This window comes from Mus musculus, chromosome 17 (genome assembly GCF_000001635.26).
Source record: "Mus musculus strain C57BL/6J chromosome 17, GRCm38.p6 C57BL/6J".
NCBI lineage: Eukaryota > Metazoa > Chordata > Mammalia > Rodentia > Muridae > Mus > Mus musculus.
In genome coordinates, this window is record NC_000083.6 from 47,458,298 (window position 1) to 47,470,638 (window position 12,341).

At 53.9% G+C, this 12,341-nt stretch overlaps 1 protein-coding gene across 1 annotated transcript in view; it reads left to right on the forward strand.

The window, feature by feature from the left end:
• Positions 1-12,341, forward strand: part of AI661453 (expressed sequence AI661453) — a 34,000-nt gene extending 21,659 nt beyond the window's left edge. Inside the window, exons 3-5 of the mRNA NM_145489.2 lie at positions 5,657-5,732; positions 7,382-10,556; positions 10,979-12,341. Coding sequence (NP_663464.2) covers positions 5,657-5,732; positions 7,382-10,556; positions 10,979-11,096 — 3,369 coding nt within the window. The 3' untranslated portion in view covers positions 11,097-12,341. The remainder of the gene's footprint in view (positions 1-5,656; positions 5,733-7,381; positions 10,557-10,978) is intronic.

The following is a 12,341-nucleotide window of genomic DNA, read 5'->3' on the forward strand; positions in this document are numbered from 1 at the left end:
ATCAGAGGTTTTAAATGTTCCTGTGCTTTTGTGTAAAGGGGGTGTGTGGGGCGTGTGGGAGTGCGGGGACACACGTGGAAGGCTGAGGACAATCTCAGGTGTCAGTCCTTGGCAGTTCCCCTAGTTTCACTTCCGTGGCTGTGACAGAGCACAGAAATGCCAGGAAGCACTGCAGATGAGGCAGGGTTGGCTGGGCTTACAGCTCCAGGTCACAGTCTATCACCGTGGGCAAATCACAGCGGCCGGAGCTTGAGGCAGCTGCTCACACACGTGCACAGCCAAGAGTGGAGAGAGTGCGCGCGCACTTGGACCTCACGCAGTTTTCTCTCTGTACAGTCTAGGGCTGCAAAGCAGGGAGCGCTGCTGCCCACCTTTAAGCTGGGTCTTCTTTGTTCAAGACAATTCCCACAAATATCCCCCAGGCCATTTGAGTCATCTCTCTCTCTCTCTCTCTCTCTCTCTCTCTCTCTCCCTCCCTCCCTCCCTCCTTCCCTTCCCCTTCTTTCTCTCCCCTTCTCTCTTTCCCCCCTCCCCCTCCTCTCCCTTCTCCTTCCCCCCCTTTCTCTCTTTGATGTTTGTTCCTTTTTTGAGACAGGGTTTCTCTATATAGCCCTGGCTGTCCTAGAACTCCATCTGTAGACCAGGCTGGCCTCCAACTCAGAAATCAGCCTGCCTCTGCCTCTGCCTCTGCCTCTGCCTCTGCCTCTGCCTCTGCCTCTGCCTCTGCCTCTGCCTCTGCCTCTGCCTCCCATGTGCCCAGCACCTGGCTTGAGTTGCCTCCTTTCTCAGACAGTGCATCAGATTACAGCTGCATGCTACCATGCTTCTGCAGCTGTTTGGGTTTGTTTGTTTGTTTAATCTTTACCATTTTAGCCATTTTTCAATGTTTACTTAGTCCCTTTGAGTGCATAACCTTTTCTAACTCACCCTAATATACCGGACGGTTGTTGGAACAGTATAAATAATTCCCTAGAACCTTCTGGACACTGGTCACATTTGTTTCCCAATCCTTCTTACTTATTTTTTTAAAGATTTATTTATTTATTTATTTATTTATTTATTTATTTATTTATTTATTTATTTATTTGATGTAAGTACCCTATAGCTGTCCTCAGACACTCCAGAAGAGGGCAGATCTCATTACAGATTTTTAGAAAATATATTTTGTTTGCTTCTGAGCTTCTCAAGACCTGAGACATTGTGTCCTTTTATCCCCAAGTCCTCCCTGGGCACACTGCCTAAGGCTAGAGACTTTGCTAGTACTCAGGAATGTAGTGTTGATAAAATACTGTTATCTGGTAAGCTGTTTACAGCCAGTCACTGCCAACTGTCCTCATTGCTCTTCCTGGTACACCCTCCCGACTTCAGCATCATACAGAGCCTGTGCTTGCACCTTAACGCCCTCCCTCCTCTGTGTGTGTATATGTGTGTTCATGTAGGTGTATGCATGTTTGTGTGTGTGTGTGTGTGTGTGTGTCTGGGGTGATGGGGAGGCTGCACACACAGTCTCATTTGCCACCACAGGATATGTGTAGAAGTCAGAGGACAACCCTTCGTGTTGCACTTCACCTTCTGCTTGTTTGGTTTGAGACAGGTCTCTTGTTTCACTGTGCCAGGCTAGCTGGCCTGCACACTTCCCCTTCCAGGGACTCTCGCCTGCCCATCTCTCATCTCACCGTAGGAGTGCTGCCATTACAGGCACTCACTATGGCTTCCACCTTTATGTGGGCTCTAGGGCTTGGAACATAGGTCCCCATGCTTACACTCTTTCCCCACTGCACCCTCTCACCATCCCTGGACCCTCTTCTTCTTGAGGATTTGCCTCAGTTCCCAGAGTCAGGATGGCGAGACACTGAGCAACCATGAAGGTGGTGCCCTACAAACCTGTACTGTCCACGCTGAACTGATCACCCTCCGGGCTTGCGCTCTTGATCCCAGCAGTCGGGGTCCCATACGAAAGAGGGAAACTCCCCATCTGTCTTTCTGAGGCTGAGATTCAAAAGAGTTCGTATTTGCCTCCTTTGCAGCGTGCTGGACACAGCCGCTAAGAGCCAACGCAGTGAGATGTGAGAGGAAAATGCAGGGGCTTGGGCAAGCCGAGGACCATTTGGTTTGTACCTGGGAGATGCTGGAGGGATGAGGCTGGACTTCAGGGCTTCCTTGTGTGGGGGAAGAATACTAAGGAGTCAGCCCAAGCCTGAGCCGCTCCCTATTGCAAGTCACATTGTGCTGGCTGTGCTGACAGGCTTCCGAGCTGCGGTCTGGGGAGGCTTGACTTGTTTGCAGTGTTGTAGGATCGAAACGCCGGATGTATCTAAAACCCTGCACTCAGGAGGCTTCGGCAGGGGTTCAAGGCCTCCTTACCTGCAGAGTGAAACCCTGAACATCTAAGGTTCATCCGCAGCACCCCAAAACAAGCAAGCAGGCTGGGTAGTGGTGGCACACAACCTTAATTCCAGCACTTGGAAGGCAGAAGGCAGGTGGAACTATGAGTTTAAGGCCAGCCTGGTCTGCATAAGGAGTTCCAACACAGCACACAGCCAGGGCTACACAGCAAACCTATCTCAAATAAATAAATAAATAAATAAACAAACAAATAAATAAATAAAGCAAGCAAGGATGTAAAGGGAGGGAGGGATGGACGGACGGAAGAGGGAGGGGGAGAGAGAGGGAGAGGGAGGGAGGGAGAGAGAGAGAGAGCGCAAGTGCCCAGGACCCCATGGAGCTTGGCTTTGCTGGTTTGGAGCTTTGTCTTGTTGGGGAAGACATTAGAGGATGACGGCCTGGGGCTGCGTTATCTTTGTGAGTTTGTTTTACATCTAAAGAGCATTTTGCTTTCATCTATATTTGTGCCTCCTAGTCTCTGCATTTTATGTGAAGAAAATGGGTTTCATGGATATGTAGAACAGGAAGAGTTGGGGTCCAGCGGGAAGGCTCACCTGTTAGGAACACTTGTTTTTACAGGGTGTGGGACTGGGTACCAGAAGTTTTCCACGGAGATCTCTGTCCAGGCCAGGTAGGAAGGTTCCCGAGAAGGGAAGTGAGTCCAGGCAGAGAGATGAGTCTCTGCCACGCCTTCCAGGTCGCTCCTTAACCGAGCCTCTCTGAACTGAGTCGGGTCAGGCTTGGCCGATGAGAAGCCGACTATCCAGTGAGGCGTGCAGTAGGACCTCGGGTGGCTCTTCGGGAGAGAAGATCTCTTCCCAAGTGTTACATAGACCTCTTGGAACAAAAGACTCAGATGAAGGAATATTTCTCGCATACCTTTAATTCCCTGCATGGACTTATATACAGTTCTGGGGGTGATTCAGGGTTTGACAGCAGGCACCTCTCATTGGCTTAGACTGAGAGTTTGGGGGAAACCTTATTTGCGTGTAGGAAGGCTTGGTGCTGTTCCTACCCAAGTCTCTCCTGTGGGAGCTGTGGGGGCAGTAACTTCGACAGGAGTCAGGGGTCCAGGAGACAGGGGTTAGTTCTAACTCTCAATCTGCAGGAGACTGCCTCACAAGGCCTACTTAGAGCATATGAGACCTCAAAGCCCAACTCCATAGTCACACACCTCCTCCTCCGAAAAGGCCACACCTCCCAACAGTGCCACTCCCCATGGACCAAGTATTCAGATAACTGAGTCTTTGGGGGCTGTGCCTATTCAGATCATCACAGATGGGTGCATGGGTCCCTTCTGGGCTTAGCACAAGTTCACAGGTAGAGATAACAGACCCGGGGGTGTTGAAGTATTTTTCTCAGTCCTGTGGTGAGGTAGCAGGGCTGATAACATCAAGTCCATTTGCTCCAAAGCCCCTTTACAAAGGGCAGCTGAGCTAGTCCTTAAAGGAAGGGCTGTGGTGAGGTGCAATGTCCAGAGCCTGGGTCCAGCAGTGCCAGCTGTAGCTGTATGTTTTAAATTACTTCTGAGACATTTCCGGATGTCTTTTTCCTCACCCAGTACATGCAGGGGACATCTTTCTCATCGAGTGGTGACGGAGATGGTTTCGAGTAGGGCACAAGGAGCATTCTTGGTATTATTAGAAACTAATGGGAGGGGCACTGGGATGTGGCTCCGTTGGCAGAGTGCTTGCCTCACATGCACAGAGCCCTGGGTTTAATCCTCAATACCACAGAACCAGGTGTGGTGGTGGCAGCTGCCATCACAGCATTGGGGAGGTGAAGGCAGGAAAACCAGAAGTTCAGGGTCATCTTCAGCTACATAGTGACTCTGAAGCCAAGGACGGTGGCTTGAAGAAAAATAAAGGAGAAATAGATGGCTTGCCCAACTCCAGGCCCAGGAAGCACGCAGACTGTGGTGGTGGGGAGACTGTTGGATTAGAACATAGACTGGTGTGCTAAGTGAGTGGGAAAGGAGAATGGACTTGGGAGCCAGAGGCCAGGCCACTGAGACCCCTGAGAAGCACATGTAGTGCTCTGCCAAGCTCCCAAATGGCAGGTGTGTGCACTTTGTTGATCTATGGAAATGTGTTGGGGGCAGGGGGGTGCGGAGAGAATGCAAAATAGACTCTCAGACAGACAGCTGTGCAAACACAGCTCTGTTTGGTTCAGGTGAGAGATCAGAGACGCCTGCACTGCTTGCAGAGCCCTGCTTCAACACTTAGTTATCTTCTGTAAATTCCTGGTGAAGACCTGGAGTCAACTGGAGGTCGGGAGGCGGGTTCTTTGGGGCAGCTGAGTCACTGCAGGTTCTTTGTGTTAGGCTTGGGGACAGTCCCCAGGGGCTGGTTCTCTCCTTCCATTCTGGGTCCCAGAGACCAGCTCAGCTCAGCCCAGGCCACCAGCGTTGGCAGCCAAGCACCTTTACCCTTTGAGACATCTCACCAGCCCTCATTTTGGCTTTTTTGGTTGGCTTTTGTTTTGTTTTGACTGGGCCTCACTGTAGCTGAGACTCATGATACAGACCGGGATCACCTGATATGTGTGTGGCACGTGCCTGACTCCTTAGTTTGCTTTGAATTGAGATTCTTATTCCGATGTAGTTGATCCTCGTCTTTGCTGGTTCTGTATTTGCAAATTTGATCTGTAACTAACATTGCTTTTGTGGTTGTTCTCATACATGCATAAAGCAGAAAAACAAAAACAACCCTGAATGGGAACCCCAAAGCATGCATTTCTAGCTGAGAAAAAAAAAAAAAAACCAACAGGACATTTGTATCCTGTATCACAGGATGGCCTCAAACTCATTACGTGGCCGAGCATGTCTTTGACCTCCCTAATCTGCCCTGAGCGCTGAAAATCCAGGCATACCCCACCACACACAGTTTTTACCCTACTGGGGCTCGAACTCAGGGCTTTGTATATACTACAGGGCAAACACTCTACCAACTGAAATATATCCCCAACCCAGATTTATTTTTTAAACTTCACTCACAGGGTGGGCTGGAGAGATGGTTTATCAGTTAAGAGCACTTGCTGCCCTTGCAGTTCTCAGGACCTGAGTGCTCATTCTCAACTGCGCGTGTGACTCTGGTTTGTCACCTTCTGGCCTCTGTGGGCACTGCACAGATAATTAATTAATCTAAAATAAATGTGTTCACTTAAGAAGTTGTATGGCTACTACCATTCCTGCAGTTTCTTTGGTAATGGGAGACTCACAGCCCAGTTTGAGTTGTCTGTTCATCCCTCCACGTCCCCTGGTCTCTTTCAGAATGCCCAGGAGAACCATGGGCTGGCTGTGCCCACCCCGTCTGTCCCAGAAGATTTTGCAGACAAAGAAGTGGGAGGTAAGAGAACTCTGATCTTGTGGCTTCCTTTCATCCCTGCTGGGGCCCTGAAGTTAAAACAAAATAAAACAAGCAAGCAAACATCTCCATTTCCCCCAGCTGGAGGCAAAGCCAGCATCCGGCACCTCTTAGCTACTACTGGTCAAGGTGGGTGAGAACAGTGGGCCAGGGAGATGCAGAGAGTCAAGGTTGGCTAACACCCATTTTAGAGAGTGGTGAGAGCAGGGAGGGCCCGGGTCACAGCAGGATAGAAGGCAGCAGGAAGACCTGGGTCAGACAAACCTATCTCTGAGCCTATAAGCTATAGCCTGATTAGCTCCGTCCCCAGGACACTTTCCCTGCTTGAGAAGAGCAGTGCTAACTCTAGAGGACTCAGTGTATGGGATGGATGTGAGCCACTTGGTGAAATCAGGCTGGTGACACCCCGTGTGACTCTGAGCAAAGGTTCCTGAGAACTGCGGTGTCTCAGTCACCGCTTCCGTCCTCACTCTCCCCTTCTGCAGCTCCTAAAGGCAGCTCCTTAGCGAACCAGGCAGGTTTTCAGCCCGGGGTCTGCTCTGCAGCCCACTCTTTACCCCTCTGCTCCGAGGTCACCTTCCCAGTGGGCCTTCCTAATTAAACAGCACCTTTTAACACCCCTCCCCTGCTGTTTTTCTTACTGCCTTCCCCATGGTAATGATTGACTAGTGTATGGAATTATCGGGTTGACCCCTTATGGAGTAAGTTTCAGAGGCGGAGTTTAGAGCAAGTGGAGGAGTGTGTAAAGGCCAGAGGTCAACATCACCAAGCAGGAGCAAGGCCCTGGATTTGATCCCTAGCACAGAACAAAGCAAGGCTAAGCTTTAGTGGATAGGATCCCTCTGCTTTGTTTGTTTGTTGCTGTCAGGACACAGCGTGGGGGTTCCATTTCAGGTCCCCAGCATCACATAGCTGGGAGCAGACTCTCTCCTAAGCACTCTGAGGAGGGAAAAGGGAAAACAAGCATGGCGGAGGGAGGCGGACTCTTCGGGGAACGGGGTGCAGAAGAGGGGCGTATGGCTGCTGTCCATCTCTGTAGCAGCACTGTCCCGGCTACCTTCCTTCCTCCTCACCATCCTCAGTCCAAACACTTCGCAGGGGTTCTAAACTCTGCAGTGGGTTTCGGTAGACTTGGGTCTCCCAAAAGCGAGAGTTATCTATCTGTGCAGACTGCTTCCTCCTGTCAGCACCCAGGGCTGCTCCAGGACCTCAAGTGGGAAGCCCCTTATTAATATAAGAAGGTGTCCTGACAGCTCAGGACATAGCGGCCATTGCTGCTTCTTCAGTCGGCTTTCAGATGAAAGGGCTGGACACTAGCTAGCCCTTCAGGCACAGGTACACTAGTGTTTCCCTTGGTCAACCCCTCTCCCTGTGCCAGGCACAGAGGCCGGCTTTGTGCGGGAAAGATGGCTCAGCAGATAAGGTAAGCTACCAAATCTGAGCTGAGTTCAGTCTCCAGAGCCCATACGGTGCGAAGAGGGGCCTTGATTCCCCTAAGTCCTCAATCCACTACAAGTATACCATAGTACCTGCCCTCCTCAGACACACACATTAAAGAAACAGCAACAGCGTTAAACCACAGAGGGGTGGAGACTGGCTCAACTCCATGTCTCTGCCTCCCCTTCTTTCAGGTACCAGCACACTAGTGAATGGCAACCTCCGACTGTACAGCTCTGTGGGAGACCTGAGGCCAGCATGCTACGATCTGGACTCATCCATTCCCCCACCTCCCCCAGGCCCAGCCCCGGGGCCACCCCAGGACATTTCACAGCCTCCAGGGGAGTCCCCTCCACCACCCCCTCCTTCTGTTCCTCCTCCTCCTCCCCCTCCTCTGCTGGTGGAACCCCCACCCCCACCCAGCACAGCCCCCCCTCCACCCCCACCATTAGACATCTTATCCCCACCATCCACACCCACCCCTCCTGACTTCATCCCCCCTGCCCCACCGTCAGCTTTTCTAAGCCCCCCTCCACCTTCTTTGCCAGCCCCAGGACCCCCAGCTCCAGTCTCTCTGCACACACCTGGAACTCATCTCTTCCCCCCTGGGGCTATTACCAAGTGGAAATCAGAAGTAGCGCTCAATGGCAGGCACCCAGAGGACCCCAGAACCAGTCCCCCCAAAAGCCCTGCTGAACTAAAGAGGAGCCCCCTAGGACCTAGCCCAGAGCCCCACCTCACCTTCCCCAGGTCACCGAAGGTGCCTCCCCCAACCCCAGTCAGGACCTCATCTATCCCCGTTCAGGAAGCACCCGGCGCTTCTCCAGAGGAGGAGGAAGCCACCCAGAAGACCTCCGCCCCCAGCCCGCTGCCTCCCAGCTTCAACATCCGCCCTGCATCTCAGATTTACCCAGACAGGGCCCTGGAGCCAGAGCAACCCAGAGAGCCCAGGCCTGAGACACCAGGCAGCCCAAGGCTCAGGCAGTCTGAACCCCAGACAAATGGACAAGCTGGAGCTCCGCCCCCAGCCCCTCCCTTGCCTCCACCGGCTCCCCCACTCCCTCCGCCAGCACCCTCCCTGCCCCCAGCTGCTCCTCCTCTGCCCTCTACCGAGCTGGCAGCCCCTCCATCTTCTGGATTTATGAAGACCTCCAAATCCAACTCACCTGCTCTCAAACCCAAGCCCAAACCCCCCAGTGTGGAGGACACAGCCTCGTCAGAACCCGTTGACTGGAGAGACCCCCGGCAGATGGAGAAGCTTCGAAGTGAGCTGTCAGCCTATCTCTGTGGGACCAGGAAAGAGGATCGGTCACTCAGCCACCGGCCAGGCCCTACTGTGGCCTTGAAGGACAAGGAGAACAATAAGGGCACCAGCCTGTCAGAGGAGGCAGCTCCTCCAAGCCTGCCTGAGAAGGTACACCCCTGTATTCCTGAGAAGAGCCCCTCCAGCAGCAGCCTGCCAGAGAGAGAAGCCACCAGCAGCCTGGTCCTACCCCCTGTGGACTACATTGCCCAGGATACTCCAGCCCCCAGTGTCAGGCAGATCCGGAGTGAGCTAGAGGCTCGGTTTGCCTCCTCAGCTGAGAAAGAAGCCAAGCCCAGCTTAGCATCTCTGCCCCCCAAGCCCAGGCTGGAAGGGGGAAGAACCTTTGAAAATGGAACTGATAATGGCAGATTCCATAAGCCTGCCACCAAGAATCCACCCCAGCCATCTACCACCCCTCTGCCCACCACAATACTCCAGCCCAAAGTTGTACCTGGTCCAGCAACATCACCCAAGGTCACACCTGGGCCAGCCACACCATTCAAGCCTACACCAGGGCAGGCCATACTACCTAAGGCCACACCTGGGCTAACTTTACCACTCAAGCCTACACCTGAGCAGACCACATCACCCAAGAACACTCCTGGGAAGGCCACACCACTCAAGGACACACCTGGGCAGGCCACAACACCCAAGGACACACCTGGGCAGGACACACCACCCAAGGACACACCCGGGCAAGCAGCGGTACTCAAGAACGCACCTGAGCTGTCCACCCCATCATCTCAGCTGATGGCAGAGAAGGACCTTGCCTCTGTGAGGCAGAGAGAAAAGCCAGAAACTCAAGAAGACCCAGTGGCTACCCAACTGTCCACAAATGGCACCCTCTCTCCTCCAGCTCTCCCACCAAAGATGTCTACCAGTGGAGAAGAGGCACCATTTCTCTACAGACCCCATCGCAGCCAGAATAGCCACAGCCGAGGGGTTGCTGTAGTGACTCCCACTCGGGCCAGAGGGGAGGCTCCAGACTCAGGGGATGTAGTGGATGAAAAGGAGCTACAAAACCATCCGGCCAAATCTCTCACGCCAGGCCAGCCAGCTGATCAACTCCTCAGACACCCGGTGACTGGGGAAGTGGTGGAGCGGGGCTCCCCAATGGCCCTGCTCCTTGCAGCCAGACAGAGGGCACAGAAGACTAGGACTGGAGGGACTGCGATTGGACGGTCCTCTTTGCCAGGGAGTCTCCGTGACCATAGCAACCAACCAGAGGCCAGCTCTGATAGCATCTTTTACAGAGGTAGCCGGCCCAATTCCTTCATTGTGGTCCCTAAGGTGCCCAGTGAGACAGAGGACTCCCATCTGACCTCAGCACGGCCCACGGGGCCCAGTCATTGGAAGCCCCAGCAGGGACCAGACACACAAGGCTCAGAGCCTACCTACAGGCATGGGTGGACCAAGGCCGAAACCCCAGCCCCTGTGGCCCGGGAAAGACCAGCTCCCTCAAGTTTACCCCAGAGCCGCGCCCTTCCCAAGTCTTTCTCTTCCCCGCCCTCTCCTTCCTACAAGAGGGAAGAGGAGGAGGAGGAGTTCAGCTTTGATATCATTCCTCCGCCGCCAGAGTTCAGCAACGATCCTGAGCCTCCGGCCCCTGGGCAGCAGCATCAGGGTCGTCGCGGGTCCCCACCCAGGAACAACTTCTCTGACTTAGGGCAGTCCTGGGGCCCCAATCCGACTCCTGGCTTCTCGCGCTTCCGGGGGACTCAATACCCGGAGTCCGGGGGCCTAGATCGCTTCTCAGGCAGCGGACGATCGCTCATCAAGAAACGCTTGTACGTCGGGGAGTCCCATCGCAACCCCGGGATGCCCCGTGGCTCTACTGGTCGCAGCCTGAGCTCCCCTAACTGCTTCGGACCGCAGCCAGGAGGACCTGAGATGCGACGGGTCAACTCTGCGGGCCGCGCGGCCCCCGGAGGTCTGCACGCACGGAGGCTGTCGCTGGAGGGCGCCCGGGGTGCCACCGAGGTCAAGTTCAAGGCGCCAGGTGGTGGCGGTGGTAGTAGCAGCAAAGCTGGGGACTATGGCTTTGTCCCTGCCAAAGGTAGCAGGTGAGCTGGGTTCTCTTAAGATGAAAGGATCTCTGGGGGTGCGGTAAACAGAGCTAATGCCAAGGCCTCGGGCCATCGCCTGCGACTTACTAAGAGAGGAAGGCCCAGATTCTCAAGAGGGTGCTGTTGGCTAGTGCCTTCCTTCCCTACAGGCTTCTTCACCCACCTCTTCCTCTGGAGTTTCAGGACTTCAAATCAGTATAGAGGAAAGGGAGACCTAGTGGCCCGGGGTGGAAAGACAGACCCAGGCTGAGAGCACAGGAGTTTGAGTGAACAGAGGGTAAAAAGGGTGCTCCACTCTGGAGGTCAGGAATGCAGTATCACATTCTAAGGTGTTCTGCCCTGGGGAGGGCCGGTAGAGTGAGGACCAACCAGCTGCGTGTGAGCTTCACCTCTCTGCTCTCCACTCCTTCTCCTTCCAGGTCTCCTCACGGCAACACCCACTATGGAAGCCCCATCAATACATTCACCGTGAGACCTGGGACCCGCCATCCCATCTCCTACGCCTACCCTGGGACTCATCGGAAAGCCACTTCCTGAGCCATTCGGTTCAGTCGGCTGACTTCTAGGGGTTGGATCTGGGCAGTTGTTTTGCAGGGGTGGGGGTGGGAGGTCGCACAAGGTATTATAGGTCCCAGCTCAGACACAGCTGAGAGCCATTGTGCTGGAAGGCAGACAGATGGATGTAGCAGAGGACTGTGGAAGACAGAAAGCACCAAGGGACAGCTTGGCTGGGGACTGCTGGCAGGTGGGGGTGGGGGTGGGGGAGCTTGCTGGGCCCTGTTTCTGCTATCTGGTGCTGTCTGTGTTAGCAAGGAGGATTGAAACCCATGGAGGTGACAGTTTGCCTGTCAGAGCCTCACAAACGATGGCGCTGGCTGTCTTTAACCTCTGCCTGTTACACTGGACAGGTAATGGCTGCCCTTCCTAGCCGCTTGGAGATGAGTTTATACCATTTGCACAACACAGGGCTCTGCCTCAGGAGCCTTATGTACCTGCCAGGGCCAAGCAGGGCCATTCCCCCTTGGCACTTGCTCACGAGGAGGCCTTGAGAAGTCTGGGTTGGGAGATGGAGGATGAAGGCTTGCTTTTCCATTCAGGCCCATGAAGTCCTGGTTTAAGGGATTGGGCCCAAGGAACATGGAGATGGGTCTTGGAAGGTCAAGGTAGCCTGCTAGAGCCAGTTCAGAGCAGGGGAGACTTGCCAACAGGGTGACCATTTGTCCTCTGCCTGGATGGTCCAGGGTTATATCAGTGAACTGGAATATATGTGTATATATTCTAATATGCATCCTGGTTTGTGTGTTGTGTTAACTACAACAGGAACAATAGAGGGGAGTGGCTGGGCCTGGGACCAGGTCCAGGCAGATGGGAAAGGAAGAGCAGAGTGGTCTGCCTCAGGTGAGCAAGGGCAGACAAGAGGAAGTCCCCTCTGGGGGCTTGGTGACCTGTGGTCCCAGCTGCAGTGCCAGGTGGCTGGGACAGCAGGTGAACCACTTCAGGTAAAGATCGTGCAGAGATGCTGGCACCGGGTGGCTTGGGCTAGCCGGCTGACAGCTTCTCTATGATCACAGAGCCAAGCCCATCAACATAGCCTTGGTCTATAAATGGGTTTTCTCTAAGTAGGGTTTTAGAAGAGTTTGACAATTCATCTGCTGCGTCAAGAAGAAGTAGAGTAGGGTGTGGTCTCCCAGTGACAGCGTGCTCTGGGGTGGGTGGGGAAGGGCTTGGACTCACTCGGCAATGGGAAATAAACAGCCAGTTTGGACTGGTCCCTGTTCTGCA